A 17,087-nucleotide genomic window follows, 5' to 3' on the forward strand; every position below is an offset into this window, starting at 1 on the left:
TGGTGATGTTGGACACCCTTTTGGAAATCCACAACAATACACTCTAATTTCATAGTCAAAGCACTGCTGTTGAGGACCCTGATTTTGGTTGAGGCAAATTAGTCCATCTTGGGCATTACATGTCACTACCTGACCCAACTGTGAAAGCAAAAGACCAGGGTAGAGCTTTGCTCTGCATTCAGCTTTTGTTGGGGTGGAACAGACATTAGGATAATTTTCACTAATCCTCTTCACTGGAACAATTTCACCACCATTAGGACCAGTTGTAGGAGGGCCAAAGTCCATCCAGTCAGACCAAGAGCACTCAAACGTGCAATGTTTGATTGTTGTTGGTGTTGCTGGTGATATTGTAGTTGGTGTTGTTGTTGGTGGTGTTGTAGTTGTTGTAGTAGTTGTCATTGGTGGTGTTGTAGTTGGTATTGTAGTTTTAGTCATTATTGTTGTTGATGTTGTCGTCAGCGTTGTTGTTGGTGTAGTTGGTGTTGTAGTTGGTGATGTTGCAGGTGGTGTTGTAGGTGTTGGACACCCTTTTGGAAATCCACAACAATACAGCCTAATTTCATAGTCAAAGCACTGCTGTTGAAGACCCTGATTTTGGTTGAGACAAATTAGTCCATCTTGGTGATTACATGTCACTACCTGACCCAACTGTGAAAGCAAAAGACCAGGGTAGAGCTTTGCTCTGCATTCAGCTTTTGTTGGGGTGGAACAGACATTAGGATAATTTTCACTTATCCTCTTCACTGGAACAATTTCACCACCATTAGGACCAGTTGTAGGAGGGCCAAAGTCCATCCAGTCAGACCAAGAGCACTCAAACGTGCAATGTTTGATTGTTGTTGGTGTTGCTGGTGATATTGTAGTTGGTGTTGTTGTTGGTGGTGTTGTAGTTGTTGTAGTAGTTGTCATTGGTGGTGTTGTAGTTGGTATTGTAGTTTTAGTCATTATTGTTGTTGATGTTGTCGTCAGCGTTGTTGTTGGTGTAGTTGGTGTTGTAGTTGGTGTGGTTGTTGGTGGTGGTGATGTTGGACACCCTTTTGGAAATCCACAACAATACACTCTAATTTCATAGTCAAAGCACTGCTGTTGAGGACCCTGATTTTGGTTGAGGCAAATTAGTCCATCTTGGGCATTACATGTCACTACCTGACCCAACTGTGAAAGCAAAAGACCAGGGTAGAGCTTTGCTCTGCATTCAGCTTTTGTTGGGGTGGAACAGACATTAGGATAATTTTCACTAATCCTCTTCACTGGAACAATTTCACCACCATTAGGACCAGTTGTAGGAGGGCCAAAGTCCATCCAGTCAGACCAAGAGCACTCAAACGTGCAATGTTTGATTGTTGTTGGTGTTGCTGGTGATATTGTAGTTGTTGTTGTTGTTGGTGGTGTTGTAGTTGTTGTAGTAGTTGTCATTGGTGGTGTTGTAGTTGGTATTGTAGTTTTAGTCATTATTGTTGTTGATGTTGTCGTCAGCGTTGTTGTTGGTGTAGTTGGTGTTGTAGTTGGTGTGGTTGTTGTTGGTGGTGATGTTGGACACCCTTTTGGAACTCCACAACAATACACTCTAATTTCATAGTCAAAGCACTGCTGTTGAAGACCCTGATTTTGGTTGAGGCAAATTAGTCCATCATGGGCATTACATGTCACTACCTGACCCAACTGTGAAAGCAAAAGACCAGGGTAGAGCTTTGCTCTGCATTCAACTTTTGTTGGGGTGGAACAGACATTAGGATAATTTTCACTTATCCTCTTCACTGGAACAATTTCACCACCATTAGGACCAGTTGTAGGAGGGCCAAAGTCCATCCAGTCAGACCAAGAGCACTCAAACGTGCAATGTTTGATTGTTGTTGGTGTTGCTGGTGATATTGTAGTTGTTGTTGTTGTTGGTGGTGTTGTAGTTGTTGTAGTAGTTGTCATTGGTGGTGTTGTAGTTGGTATTGTAGTTTTAGTCATTATTGTTGTTGATGTTGTCGTCAGCGTTGTTGTTGGTGTAGTTGGTGTTGTAGTTGGTGTGGTTGTTGGTGGTGGTGATGTTGGACACCCTTTTGGAAATCCACAACAATACACTCTAATTTCATAGTCAAAGCACTGCTGTTGAGGACCCTGATTTTGGTTGAGGCAAATTAGTCCATCTTGGGCATTACATGTCACTACCTGACCCAACTGTGAAAGCAAAAGACCAGGGTAGAGCTTTGCTCTGCATTCAGCTTTTGTTGGGGTGGAACAGACATTAGGATAATTTTCACTAATCCTCTTCACTGGAACAATTTCACCACCATTAGGACCAGTTGTAGGAGGGCCAAAGTCCATCCAGTCAGACCAAGAGCACTCAAACGTGCAATGTTTGATTGTTGTTGGTGTTGCTGGTGATATTGTAGTTGGTGTTGTTGTTGGTGGTGTTGTAGTTGTTGTAGTAGTTGTCATTGGTGGTGTTGTAGTTGGTATTGTAGTTTTAGTTATTATTGTTGTTGATGTTGTCGTCAGCGTTGTTGTTGGGGTAGTTGGTGTTGTAGTTGGTGTGGTTGTTGGTGGTGGTGATGTTGGACACCCTTTTGGAAATCCACAACAATACACTCTAATTTCATAGTCAAAGCACTGCTGTTGAGGACCCTGATTTTGGTTGAGGCAAATTAGTCCATCATGGGCATTACATGTCACTACCTGACCCAACTGTGAAAGCAAAAGACCAGGGTAGAGCTTTGCTCTGCATTCAGCTTTTGTTGGGGTGGAACAGACATTAGGATAATTTTCACTTATCCTCTTCACTGGAACAATTTCACCACCATTAGGACCAGTTGTAGGAGGGCCAAAGTCCATCCAGTCAGACCAAGAGCACTCAAACGTGCAATGTTTGATTGTTGTTGGTGTTGCTGGTAATATTGTAGTTGGTGTTGTTGTTGGTGGTGTTGTAGTTGTTGTAGTAGTTGTCATTGGTGGTGTTGTAGTTGGTGTGGTTGTTGGTGGTGGTGATGTTGGACACCCTTTTGGAAATCCACAACAATACACTCTAATTTCATAGTCAAAGCACTGCTGTTGAGGACCCTGATTTTGGTTGAGGCAAATTAGTCCATCTTGGGCATTACATGTCACTACCTGACCCAACTGTGAAAGCAAAAGACCAGGGTAGAGCTTTGCTCTGCATTCAGCTTTTGTTGGGGTGGAACAGACATTAGGATAATTTTCACTTATCCTCTTCACTGGAACAATTTCACCACCATTAGGACCAGTTGTAGGAGGGCCAAAGTCCATCCAGTCAGACCAAGAGCACTCAAACGTGCAATGTTTGATTGTTGTTGGTGTTGCTGGTGATATTGTAGTTGTTGTTGTTGTTGGTGGTGTTGTAGTTGTTGTAGTAGTTGTCATTGGTGGTGTTGTAGTTGGTATTGTAGTTTTAGTCATTATTGTTGTTGATGTTGTCGTCAGCGTTGTTGTTGGTGTAGTTGGTGTTGTAGTTGGTGTGGTTGTTGGTGGTGGTGATGTTGGACACCCTTTTGGAAATCCACAACAATACACTCTAATTTCATAGTCAAAGCACTGCTGTTGAGTACCCTGATTTTGGTTGAGGCAAATTAGTCCATCATGGGCATTACATGTCACTACCTGACCCAATTGTGACAGCAAAAGACCAGGGTAGAGCTTTGCTCTGCATTCAGCTTTTGTTGGGGTGGAACAGACATTAGGATAATTTTCACTTATCCTCTTCACTGGAACAATTTCACCACCATTAGGACCAGTTGTAGGAGGGCCAAAGTCCATCCAGTCAGACCAAGAGCACTCAAACGTGCAATGTTTGATTGTTGTTGGTGTTGCTGGTGATATTGTAGTTGGTGTTGTTGTTGTTGGTGGTGTTGTAGTTGTTGTAGTAGTTGTCATTGGTGGTGTTGTAGTTGGTATTGTAGTTTTAGTCTTTATTGTTGTTGATGTTGTCGTCAGCGTTGTTGTTGGTGTAGTTAGTGTTGTAGTTGGTGTGGTTGTTGGTGGTGGTGATGTTGGACACCCTTTTGGAAATCCACAACAATACACTCTAATTTCATAGTCAAAGCACTGCTGTTGAAGACCCTGATTTTGGTTGAGACAAATTAGTCCATCTTGGCGATTACATGTCACTACCTGACCCAACTGTGAAAGGGAAAGACCAGGGTAGAGCTTTGCTCTGCATTCAACTTTTGTTGGGGTGGAACAGACATTAGGATAATTTTCACTTATCCTCTTCACTGGAACAATTTCACCACCATTAGGACCAGTTGTAGGAGGGCCAAAGTCCATCCAGTCAGACCAAGAGCACTCAAACGTGCAATGTTTGATCGTTGTTGGTGTTGCTGGTGATATTGTAGTTGTTGTTGTTGTTGGTGGTGGTGTTGTAGTTGTTGTAGTAGTTGTCATTGGTCGTGTTGAAGTTGGTATTGTAGTTTTAGTTATTATTGTTGTTGATGTTGTCGTCAGCGTTGTTGTTGGTGTAGTTGGTGTTGTAGTTGGTGTGGTTGTTGGTGGTGGTGATGTTGGACACCCTTTTGGAAATCCACAACAATACACTCTAATTTCATAGTCAAAGCACTGCTGTTGAGGACCCTGATTTTGGTTGAGGCAAATTAGTCCATCTTGGGCATTACATGTCACTACCTGACCCAACTGTGAAAGCAGAAGACCAGGGTAGAGCTTTGCTCTGCATTCAGCTTTTGTTGGGGTGGAACACACATTAGGATAATTTTCACTTATCCTCTTCACTGGAACAATTTCACCACCATTAGGACCAGTTGTAGGAGGGCCAAAGTCCATCCAGTCAGACCAAGAGCACTCAAACGTGCAATGTTTGATTGTTGTTGGTGTTGCTGGTAATATTGTAGTTGGTGTTGTTCTTGGTGGTGTTGTAGTTGTTGTAGTAGTTGTCATTGGTGGTGTTGTAGTTGGTATTGTAGTTTTAGTCATTATTGTTGTTGATGTTGTCGTCAGCGTTGTTGTTGGTGTAGTTGGTGTTGTAGTTGGTGTGGTTGTTGGTGGTGGTGATGTTGGACACCCTTTTGGAAATCCACAACAATACACTCTAATTTCATAGTCAAAGCACTGCTGTTGAGGACCCTGATTTTGGTTGAGGCAAATTAGTCCATCTTGGGCATTACATGTCACTACCTGACCCAACTGTGAAAGCAACAGACCAGGGTAGAGCTTTGCTCTGCATTCAGCTTTTGTTGGGGTGGAACAGACGTTAGGATAATTTTCACTTATCCTCTTCACTGGAACAATTTCACCACCATTAGGACCAGTTGTAGGAGGGCCAAAGTCCATCCAGTCAGACCAAGAGCACTCAAACGTGCAATGTTTGATTGTTGTTGGTGTTGCTGGTGATATTGTAGTTGTTGTTGTTGTTGTTGGTGTTGTAGTTGTTGTAGTAGTTGTCATTGGTGGTGTTGTAGTTGGTATTGTAGTTTTAGTCATTATTGTTGTTGATGTTGTCGTCAGCGTTGTTGTTGGTGTAGTTGGTGTTGTAGTTGGTGTGGTTGTTGGTGGTGGTGATGTTGGACACCCTTTTGGAAACCCACAACAATACACTCTAATTTCATAGTCAAAGCACTGCTGTTGAGGACCCTGATTTTGGTTGAGGCAAATTAGTCCATCATGGGCATTACATGTCACTACCTGACCCAACTGTGAAAGGGAAAGACCAGGGTAGAGCTTTGCTCTGCATTCAACTTTTGTTGGGGTGGAACAGACATTAGGATAATTTTCACTTATCCTCTTCACTGGAACAATTTCACCACCATTAGGACCAGTTGTAGGAGGGCCAAAGTCCATCCAGTCAGACCAAGAGCACTCAAACGTGCAATGTTTGATTGTTGTTGGTGTTGCTGGTGATATTATAGTTGGTGTTGTTGTTGTTGGTGGTGTTGTAGTTGTTGTAGTAGTTGTCATTGGTGGTCTTGTAGTTGGTATTGTAGTTTTAGTCATTATTGTTGTTGATGTTGTCGTTAGCGTTGTTGTTGGTGTAGTTAGTGTTGTAGTTGGTGTGGTTGTTGGTGGTGGTGATGTTGGACACCCTTTTGGAAATCCACAACAATACACTCTAATTTCATAGTCAAAGCACTGCTGTTGAAGACCCTGATTTTGGTTGAGACAAATTAGTCCATCTTGGCGATTACATGTCACTACCTGACCCAACTGTGAAAGGGAAAGACCAGGGTAGAGCTTTGCTCTGCATTCAACTTTTGTTGGGGTGGAACAGACATTAGGATAATTTTCACTTATCCTCTTCACTGGAACAATTTCACCACCATTAGGACCAGTTGTAGGAGGGCCAAAGTCCATCCAGTCAGACCAAGAGCACTCAAACGTGCAATGTTTGATTGTTGTTGGTGTTGCTGGTGATATTGTAGTTGTTGTTGTTGTTGGTGGTGTTGTAGTTGTTGTAGTAGTTGTCATTGGTGGTGTTGTAGTTGGTATTGTAGTTTTAGTCATTATTGTTGTTGATGTTGTCGTCAGCGTTGTTGTTGTTGTAGTTGGTGTTGTAGTTGGTGTGGTTGTTGGTGGTGGTGATGTTGGACACCCTTTTGGAAACCCACAACAATACACTCTAATTTCATAGTCAAAGCACTGCTGTTGAGGACCCTGATTTTGGTTGAGGCAAATTAGTCCATCATGGGCATTACATGTCACTACCTGTCCCAATTGTGACAGCAAAAGACCAGGGTAGAGCTTTGCTCTGCATTCAGCTTTTGTTGGGGTGTAACAGACATTAGGATAATTTTCACTTATCCTCTTCACTGGAACAATTTCACCACCATTAGGACCAGTTGTAGGAGGGCCAAAGTCCATCCAGTCAGACCAAGAGCACTCAAACGTGCAATGTTTGATTGTTGTTGGTGTTGCTGGTGATATTGTAGTTGGTGTTGTTGTTGTTGGTGGTGTTGTAGTTGTTGTAGTAGTTGTCATTGGTGGTGTTGTAGTTGGTATTGTAGTTTTAGTCATTATTGTTGTTGATGTTGTCGTCAGCGTTGTTGTTGGTGTAGTTAGTGTTGTAGTTGGTGTGGTTGTTGGTGGTGGTGATGTTGGACACCCTTTTGGAAATCCACAACAATACACTCTAATTTCATAGTCAAAGCACTGCTGTTGAAGACCCTGATTTTGGTTGAGACAAATTAGTCCATCTTGGCGATTACATGTCACTACCTGACCCAACTGTGAAAGGGAAAGACCAGGGTAGAGCTTTGCTCTGCATTCAACTTTTGTTGGGGTGGAACAGACATTAGGATAATTTTCACTTATCCTCTTCACTGGAACAATTTCACCACCATTAGGACCAGTTGTAGGAGGGCCAAAGTCCATCCAGTCAGACCAAGAGCACTCAAACGTGCAATGTTTGATTGTTGTTGGTGTTGCTGGTGATATTGTAGTTGTTGTTGTTGTTGTTGGTGGTGTTGTAGTTGTTGTAGTAGTTGTCATTGGTGGTGTTGTAGTTGGTATTGTTTTTTTAGTTATTATTGTTGTTGATGTTGTCGTCAGCGTTGTTGTTGGGGTAGTTGGTGTTGTAGTTGGTGTGGTTGTTGGTGGTGGTGATGTTGGACACCCTTTTGGAAATCCACAACAATACACTCTAATTTCATAGTCAAAGCACTGCTGTTGAGGACCCTGATTTTGGTTGAGGCAAATTAGTCCATCTTGGGCATTACATGTCACTACCTGACCCAATTGTGAAAGCAAAAGACCAGGGTAGAGCTTTGCTCTGCATTCAGCTTTTGTTGGGGTGGAACAGACATTAGGATAATTTTCACTTATCCTCTTCACTGGAACAATTTCACCACCATTAGGACCAGTTGTAGGAGGGCCAAAGTCCATCCAGTCAGACCAAGAGCACTCAAACGTGCAATGTTTGATTGTTGTTGGTGTTGCTGGTAATATTGTAGTTGGTGTTGTTGTTGGTGGTGTTGTAGTTGTTGTAGTAGTTGTCATTGGTGGTGTTGTAGTTGGTGTGGTTGTTGGTGGTGGTGATGTTGGACACCCTTTTGGAAATCCACAACAATACACTCTAATTTCATAGTCAAAGCACTGCTGTTGAGGACCCTGATTTTGGTTGAGGCAAATTAGTCCATCTTGGGCATTACATGTCACTACCTGACCCAACTGTGAAAGCGAAAGACCAGGGTAGAGCTTTGCTCTGCATTCAAATTTTGTTGGGGTGGAACAGACATTAGGATAATTTTCACTTATCCTCTTCACTGGAACAATTTCACCACCATTAGGACCAGTTGTAGGAGGGCCAAAGTCCATCCAGTCAGACCAAGAGCACTCAACCGTGCAATGTTTGATTGTTGTTGGTGTTGCTGTTGATATTGTAGTTGGTGTGGTTGTTGTTGTTGGTGGTGGTGGTGTTGGACACCATTTTGGAAATCCACAACAATACACTCTAATTTCATAGTCAAAGCACTGCTGTTGAGGACCCTGATTTTGGTTGAGGCAAATTAGTCCATCTTGGGCATTACATGTCACTACCTGACCCAACTGTGAAAGCGAAAGACCAGGGTAGAGCTTTGCTCTGCATTCAAATTTTGTTGGGGTGGAACAGACATTAGGATAATTTTCACTTATCCTCTTCACTGGAACAATTTCACCACCATTAGGACCAGTTGTAGGAGGGCCAAAGTCCATCCAGTCAGACCAAGAGCACTCAAACGTGCAAGGTATGGGCATTGTTGTTGTTGGTTGTGTTGTAGTTGTTTTTGGTGTTGTTGTTATAGTTGGTGTGTTCGTTGTTGTTGGTGTTGTAGTTGGTGTGGTAGTTGTTGTTGAAGTTGGTGTGGTAGTTGTTTGGGGTGTTGTAGTTGCAGTAGTAGTTGTTGTGCTTGGTTTTGTAGTTGGTGTTGTAGTTGGTGTTGTTGTTGGTTGTGTTGTAGTTGGTGTTGGTGTTGTTGTAGTTGGTGTGGTAGTTGTTGGAAGTGTGGTAGTTGTTGTTGTTATAGTTGGTGTGTTAGTTGTTATTGGTGTTGTACTTGGTGTGGTAGTTGTTTGGGGTGTTGTAGTTGTAGTCGTAGTTGTTGTGCTTGGTTTTGTAACTGTTGTTGTTGTAGTTGGTGTGGTAGTTGTTGTTGGTGTTGTAGTTGGTGATGTTGCAGTGGGGGTTGCCGTTGTAGCTGTTGATGGCATTGTACATTCTGTTGGCTGGCAACATTTTGCCTTTATCTCATAATCAAGACATATTAGGATTTGATATTTGTTTTCACAAAGTAGACCTGAGTTAGTGCATGTAACATTTTGGTGTAACTCTGCTAATGGCACACCTGGATAACGCACAGCTTGACACTCTACTTCAGTTGGTTTATCACATACTTTATAGCGCCCTGATGCAATAATATTTTTGATAGTTTCATTGTCTCCTCCCTTGGGTCCATATTCAGGATAATCAACATTCATCCATGGTGTCCAGGAACAGACTTCACAATGTGGTCTTGTTTGAGTGGTTTCCTTTGTTGTTTTTGGTACTGATGATGATGTAGATGTAGTTGTAGTTGGTGGTTTTGTACTTGTCTTTGGTGTTGTAGTTGTTGTTGGTGTTGTAGTTTTTGGAGTTGTTTGTGGTGTTGATGGTGTTGTAGCAGTTGTCATTGGTGGTGTAGATTCCGTTGGCGTGGTCATTGGTGGTCGTGTTGTACACCATATTGGTAATTCACAACAATACACTCTAATTTCATAGTCAAAGCACTGCTGTTGAAGACCCTGATTTTGGTTGAGACAAATTAGTCCATCTTGGGCATTACATGTCACTACCTGACCCAACTGTGAAAGCAAAATATCAGGGTAGAGCTTTGCTCTGCATTCTGCTTTTGTTGGGGTGGAACAGATCTTAGGATAAGTTTCACTTATCCTCTTCATTGGTACAATTTCACCACCATTAGGACCAGTTGTAGGAGGGCCAAAGTCCATCCAGTCAGACCAAGAGCATTCAGCCATGCAAGGTATGGTTGGTGTTGTAGCTGGCGTTGTTGTTTTTGGTTGTGTTGTTGTTGGTGTTGTCGTTGGTGTGGTAGTTGTTGTTGGTGTTGTAGTTGGTGTGATAGTTGTTGGTGGTGTTGTATTTGGTTTGGTAGTTGTTGGTGGTGTTGTATTTGTTGTTCTAGTTGTTGATGGTGTTGTAATTGTTGTTTTAGTCACTGGTATGCTGGCTGTTGTACACCCTTTTGGTAATTCACAACAATAAACCCGGATTTGGTAGTTCAAACATAATCGAAATGCACCCGATTGTTCTTCATTTTTGCATAGCAAACCTATCTTAATGTTACATTCCACATTCTGTCCAAGTTCACTTATGCTTTTATTTGGATACTTTTCTGCACGGCACTGAATTTGGGATGGATGCTCACAGATCCTGTAACCAGCAGCTCTAATATTTTTGTATGTTTCAGAGTCACCTCCGCTGGGACCAGGGGTTGGGAATGTTGTGTCAAACCATTCTGACCATTCACATGATTGCTGGCATGTAGTTGATGTTGGTCCGTTTGTAGTTGTTGGTTGTGATGACACTGGAGTAATAGATTGCATAGTTGACAATGAAATACAAATAAAGTTCATAAATTCAAAGAACAATTTTCATGACTTCAAAATGTATATTAAGGATATTGTTTCACACATCAACAAGAAATTTTGTTTTCGGTTCCTGATTTCATCCCAATTTCTTGTTTATGTTTCATGATTTAGCCATAAACATAGCCGTTTTATATTTTAATTTTGCTCTGTACTGTTTCGCACATTTATTTTGAATTCTTTCCTTCTTTGTTTTGGCTTGATTTGTTTTAAATGTGTTTTTCTGTAACATACATACCGATCACATACCATTTAAGTGAAAAGTGAAAATTATCCACTTTCTGTGAATTAAAAGTAAATCCCTTTCCAATCACTTTTACCAGTATTTAATTACTGTCTTTCAGATGAGTCACTGAATACTCTGTTTCAGAATCTCATCTCTGACCAGGCTGAAAATGTCTTGGGAATTAAATATGGTGATTAACTGTAATTTGTACAGTATTTAGTTAGAATGTAAGTAGCTCTGAACTACAAGACAAATTTCTGTATACTGACTACAGAATTAGGTATTTCACAGGTTGAACCAATACTAACCTGTTGTTGAGCTGAAGTCAAAGACACTTATTGTTGGTGGTAGGGTTGTAGAGCAACCATATGATGTCCTTTCTATTTTTCCATCCTTTCCACACTTAGCTGTGATGCAGTAGCCATATCCATCAGTAGTATTATAGATTGTGTCACCATAATGATATATTTTTCCATCATATAGGCAGGTACAAGCTGCAGAGTTCGAATTTGTAAAGTTATTCATTTCACTCAACCTTTAGTTTCATTTGATAATAGATATTTCCATCCATCCATTATCCATAACCGCTTATCCTGTGCAGGGTCGCGGTAATAGATATTTGGAGTATGCTAAATTGTAAGCATTAACTCTTACCATCATCATCTGTTTCACAGTTGATTTCTGATGAACTGCAATAGCTTTAAAAAAAGGCATATTATTTTTAATTAAAGTGAATTGGTGAAAAAATTTGCATTTATAAAGTTAAATTTACCATTTCTGACAGTTTTCTGTGCTTGGGACCTCATCTCCATTGCTGTAATGTTTTGCTTTGTAATAGCAGCCACAACTTTCCTTCTCCACGCATTTCATTGTGTCCTCATCAAAATATGGCTGATCATCAGGACATTCTGGGTAACAACCTGAAGAAGCATGTGTTAGACTCAAGTCAACAAAGTTAACTTTATAGGCCTGTAGGTATATGGTGTATTCCTGAAATATTAAACTGCCAATGGCCATTGCACACAGAATTTCAGATAAATATTGGAAAAGATTTCTTTTAACTGTTCTTTTTGACAATGATTTTTTTTTTATTAATTTGGGTTTTCTGAAATTGGCACAGGGTCAAAATTATAGAGTAAAAAAATATATATTATGTACAGCCCAATTGGATGATTAATTTAGTGGTCCTGAAAGTTTCAAAAGGTCTTTTAACCTGCCAACCCCAAGGCCTCCTAACTTCCTGTTAGTGATCATGATTGACTACAGCTAATACATCAAATCAAAGTCCTTCCCATGCCATGTGGTGCATAGGGCAGCGCCAATCTCCGTTTCTGTAGCCCTCAGCGTCTCACCTATTACATAGCTAGGGTTACAGTGGGGAGCTAGTCCTCTGGTAACTGTGAGAGTTTGACTCCCCACTCACATCTGCATTGTAGTGTGCCTTGCCAGACAGCAGTAGGTATCATTTTTATGATGGTCTTTGGTATGACCCGACCGTGAGTAGAACTCACGATCTCCTGATCGAGAGGCGGACATACTAACCACTAGGCCAACTCATGGTACAGCTGATACGTAGCTTCCCAAAATTACCCATATTCAATTAAAACTTGTGCATAAGATTCTTGCATTTTTTTCTATTAAAAATGTTGCACAATCATTCTTCTCCAGAAAAAGAACAGTTCAAACTCAAAGGGACATTTCATCTAAAACTTTTTTCTATACCTTCCAGTGGTGGGATCTGACTGGAACACTCTCCATCAGGATTCCTGCAAGTCTTCATACACGGCGCTCCACAAGGTTTGTAGTGCCACTCACACTCATCAGGAGGGTTGTAGTAATCACAGAACAGTGCTGCATGAGCATAAATTTAAACCCAAGGGTTCAGCAATTCAGTTCTGTAATAATCAATTTCTTGATTAAAGTTTGGAAAGCTTTTAGATCGTGAAATTTAGAGCAACTCACGGCAGATTTTTGGTGTCCTCCAAGCAACACACACTCCATCCTCGTTACAGGCCTCAGCGTAAGCAGCTACAGCTGTACAGAAACACTCACAATCTCCTCCAGTATCACAAGCACATGCATCACTCACGCATGCAGAATAGTATGGTGTAGGGTCAACCTTCACAGGAAAAATACATCCAGTTAACAATAGCAGTGCTCTCTCAAAATTAAGAAGTACCAATGTTATTGGACTCATTGGCAAGAAAACATACATGAGTGTGACAGGCCGCAAAGACTTCATTCATGATGATGCTGCACTGTTTCTGAGCCCAGGCTTGCCGATAGGGATTAAGGGTACATGGATTTTTGATCTGACTAGCATCAGGGCAGCTGGAAGACTCTTTCCAACTGTTTCCAAAATCCAGTGCATTGTTTACCACACCTTGATTTCTCAAGGTAAAGTCAGTGTTTGTGTTGCCGTCATAATTTCCGCACAGACCACAGACCTCACCCTGTCATGAGAGTGCAACATAGTTGTGTTCATTCTGTAACTTCATTCTGTTTAATTATTCATGACTGAATTATTCACTAATTTATATGCATTTATACTTACCTTGAAATTAGGACTAAGCTTAATGAATATACTTGTCTTCTGGTCCCACATCAGAATTAGCCCATTATTAGCTTCAATGACCATGTAAATGCCCATAATACTGAACTGGTAGGGAATTTCATCTCCTGTACCTTGTTGAATAACTTCATATCTTCCATCTGTTAGTAAGAGCTCATTACTCTGAAAAAGAAAATGAGTTTGCATTATGGATAGCTGTTGATTCTATAGCTCTATATGGGGTAGAACTAGAGTTTTATAGAAGTAATGCAAGGTGTGGTGGTTAATTAAAAAAAAACCCTTAAGTTATTGGTGAAGCTGGAGAATTGTTGATTGTGTTGTAAGATTACAACAATTCTCCTGAGACACTATTATCAGCCATTTAAAAAGGACAAAAAATACAACATCAAAAAGAGATAAGAGAAACCCTCACCCCCAGAAAGAGTTTAATGGCTTTGGAGCAGGTGGTGCCAGTTGTTCCACAGGGAATGTTTTCCGTGATGACTCTGAAAGTGCCACTGGTATTACTGTGGCCACAGTGATCCTAAAGCAATCACAAAAATATCTAAATGTCAGTGTTTGTTCATGAATTTCTCTGGCACACTTTCTGCCTTCAATCAATTTGGGTCCAAACACATTTACATTTCCACTTCAGCTTTTGGTTTTCCATTTGTCTTAAATATTCTCTTTTGTGTTGCTTGGTGAAAGTAGAAGACACTATAAACAAAAGTATAATATATTTTACCAGGCATTAACATGGCCTTTAATATATCAGCAGGGAAATGTAGTCAGACTTTGAAATCTTGTTCTAACAATGAGCATGGCCTCGAAGAAGTCATTGTGTTGACCTGTGATAATATACACAAGTTAACTGTGGGATTTTAGTACATGAATTGATAGGCTTAAATAAGCCAATTAGACATTTTAAAGCTTTCAGTTGTTATTCTTTGCAATTATTTAAGTTAACTTATTCAGTCACATTGTGTATTATTAGCTAATATAATATTAGGTTGTCTTTTTATTTACAATCCAAAATTATTTACAGTAAGCTTTTTACAATGTATTAATTCAAAAGAAGATGGTGGAAGACAAAGCTCACTCAGAATAACTCGATATAGACATAGAGAACAGATAACTGTATATTACACTGAAATATGAGGACAAAATATTAAGAAAATCTCACGAGCTGAAATTCAACCTTTGTTGTAAAAATTGTACATTTTCATTAACATTGTGAGTCAGTTAAGCTTACCTCATACTATAAGACTGAAACAGATGCTGTGCATAAATATTCTTACAGCATGACTGACAACAGTTCTGACTAAAATAAATAAATCAATAAATACACTAATACTACTTTATCATTCTTTTTGTGCACAGCTCATATACAGTGATGTGTATAGATGATGCGCTACATTACCTATGGCTAATTATAATCATGTTCAAAACTATTGCTGTTTAACAAAGAAAAATGTACTCTATCTTTTATGTGATGAAACACATCTTCTGTTTGAGATGTTTATATAACATTTATGGATGGAGTCTTCAGTGTCAGCACCTTGTAACAGAGGTGAGAGGACTTCAAGGTGCATTTTTATTTTTAGGTCTCATTAACTTAGAGGTTCCAAAGAACAGCTGTGGAATAATAAGACACTTTGGACCATGGAATCATACAGAAATGATCCATTTTGTGTGATGAGACTCTGCTAGGTGTCAGGCCATATATCATGTAATACTTTTGTTTAACAGCAGGGTCTGTTGTTCTGTTATTCCTTACTTATCATACATGAATTCTTATAATCATATCAGGGAGATGTACTTACTCTGACAAGAGTGTATTCACAGTCTCCATCAAAAGTGTATCTTTTTCCATCAAATGTGTTATAATGTCCATCGCCATACACTGTACAGGTCCCATGGCATAAATCTGTGCTGCACTGCCATTTCCTGTCCTTGCATGTGCTGTGTTCAAAGAAGATAAGAAATACAGAATTTTATCCACTTTCCCACAGTAGCTGGTCCATTTTTACATTCATGTGAAGTCACTAAAAACCTTAAACAGTACTACAGACTACTACCAAGTACATGGCTATAACACTGCAGGCAAAAGAGAAAAAAAAATCAATATTCTCCACATCATTTCATGTTAAAAAAAAAAACCTACAATGACAACTAAGTTTGTTTGTTTACTTACCAGGTATTACAATCAACTTTGATGGATTCTCCAGGTTGGTAAGTTTTACTGTTATGAACGCAAGGACAAAAAGCCTCTTCAGTGCAGCCTCCTTTCCCATCAGACACAAGTCCCGCAGGACACACACAGCCTGACACACACTCTGTGCTGATCTGTTGGATCAAATATTGAATACAAATATTAACTATTCAATAATTGTGACCTGTGGAAATTTCTATAATATGTAGCTTGATGTGATTTCATGAGAAATAAGGATATGCCTTTATGTAAACAAGTGCTTATGTGTATACGTGGTGAGATTTAATACTTTGCCAATATTTAATACTTATAATATCTTCATAAACTCACACAGGCCAAGTCTAGTGTGCTACAGCTTTTTTGACACTCTGAGCCTGTAGATCCTGCAGCATTATCAGAGCAATTGAAGAACACCATCGGTGAGGAACAAGCTGAAAGGACATGAGAAAGAAGAAAAAACTATTACCACAATACTTGTAAATGAAGTTAAAGTAATTAGCCAGTAACATCGCTAGTAACGATACTGCCTCACTGTTCATTAGCTGAAACACTTTTTTTTTTTATTTACTAAGATCCCAAGTAATGAGTACTAACTGGTGCCTGCAGTGGTGAAAAAGAATACATCACACTGTCTAGTATCTAGTTGTTAGGGTTCACCCAGTCGGAAACGGTCAATCGGTCAACTTACTTCTCGGGACCCCCGCCCTCGTACCACCCAGACGTCTGGGACGGAACACCGCAAAAAAACAGAGAACCAGAGATCGGTTTCACTGCTGTTTAATCGCAGTATTCTCGCCAAAGATGAAAGATTACAAACACCTTTTATAACAAATTATAATCTCTCTAAACGGCTATTGTGTCTGTCGAATGTGTGTGTGTGTGTGTGTGTGTGTGTGTGTGTGTGTGTGTGTATGTGACCTCAGAGAGGGGTGTGTGTGTGTGTGTGTCTCTATGGGAGGGTGTGAGTAAGTGACATAATTTTGATATCTGTGTCTATGTGTGTGTGAGCAGGTCACATTTTAATTACATCACTGTTCTGATGGAATGTTCAGATGTATGTGTGTGTGGTTGACTTGCGAGCAAGTGAGCAGCTTGATCTTGGGGCAGATCAAATAGATTTTAAAGGTCATTGCTTACGTACATATGGAATTTTTCAACAAAGATATGTTATAAGTAAATAAGAACAAACCTAAACAAAGAAAGTCATATGAAACATAAACAAAGAATATGTCTGGCAAAACAAAGAAATGCTACTTCACCAGAGAAAGGTCAAACAGGATTCAGGATTAAACTCATGAAGTCTTAACATTAGAATCATAAGGTCTTAACAACCCTAAATTATATTCTGTAATTATAAAACTAACTTAAAACTATAAAACTAACTTAAATCATTGAATGCATCTTAGATCTAACTTTTAATTCCCAATACACGTTGGCTATGGTTGTGTGTGATATCAAAGGCCATTGTGAGTGTGTGTGATATCATCGCAGACCCTGTCGCCATTCAGACACATCTCATATCAAAA

The 17,087-nt window shown here is 40.0% G+C and overlaps 1 protein-coding gene across 1 annotated transcript in view; it reads right to left on the reverse strand.

The window, feature by feature from the left end:
- Nucleotides 1-5,349: 5,349 nt before the first annotated feature.
- Nucleotides 5,350-17,087, reverse strand: part of LOC132899072 (mucin-5AC-like) — a gene marked incomplete at its 3' end in the record, with an annotated part of 33,653 nt that continues 21,915 nt past the window's right edge. The window contains exons 18-31 of the mRNA XM_060940710.1: nt 15,892-15,992; nt 15,544-15,695; nt 15,173-15,311; nt 13,783-13,893; nt 13,353-13,532; nt 13,012-13,251; nt 12,761-12,917; nt 12,521-12,649; nt 11,571-11,718; nt 11,453-11,496; nt 11,107-11,292; nt 8,985-9,174; nt 6,156-6,159; nt 5,350-5,811 (exon numbers count right to left, since the gene is read on the reverse strand). Coding sequence (XP_060796693.1) covers nt 5,350-5,811; nt 6,156-6,159; nt 8,985-9,174; nt 11,107-11,292; nt 11,453-11,496; nt 11,571-11,718; nt 12,521-12,649; nt 12,761-12,917; nt 13,012-13,251; nt 13,353-13,532; nt 13,783-13,893; nt 15,173-15,311; nt 15,544-15,695; nt 15,892-15,992 — 2,243 coding nt within the window. The remainder of the gene's footprint in view (nt 5,812-6,155; nt 6,160-8,984; nt 9,175-11,106; nt 11,293-11,452; nt 11,497-11,570; nt 11,719-12,520; nt 12,650-12,760; nt 12,918-13,011; nt 13,252-13,352; nt 13,533-13,782; nt 13,894-15,172; nt 15,312-15,543; nt 15,696-15,891; nt 15,993-17,087) is intronic.

This window comes from Neoarius graeffei, chromosome 15 (genome assembly GCF_027579695.1).
Source record: "Neoarius graeffei isolate fNeoGra1 chromosome 15, fNeoGra1.pri, whole genome shotgun sequence".
Classification (NCBI taxonomy): domain Eukaryota; kingdom Metazoa; phylum Chordata; class Actinopteri; order Siluriformes; family Ariidae; genus Neoarius; species Neoarius graeffei.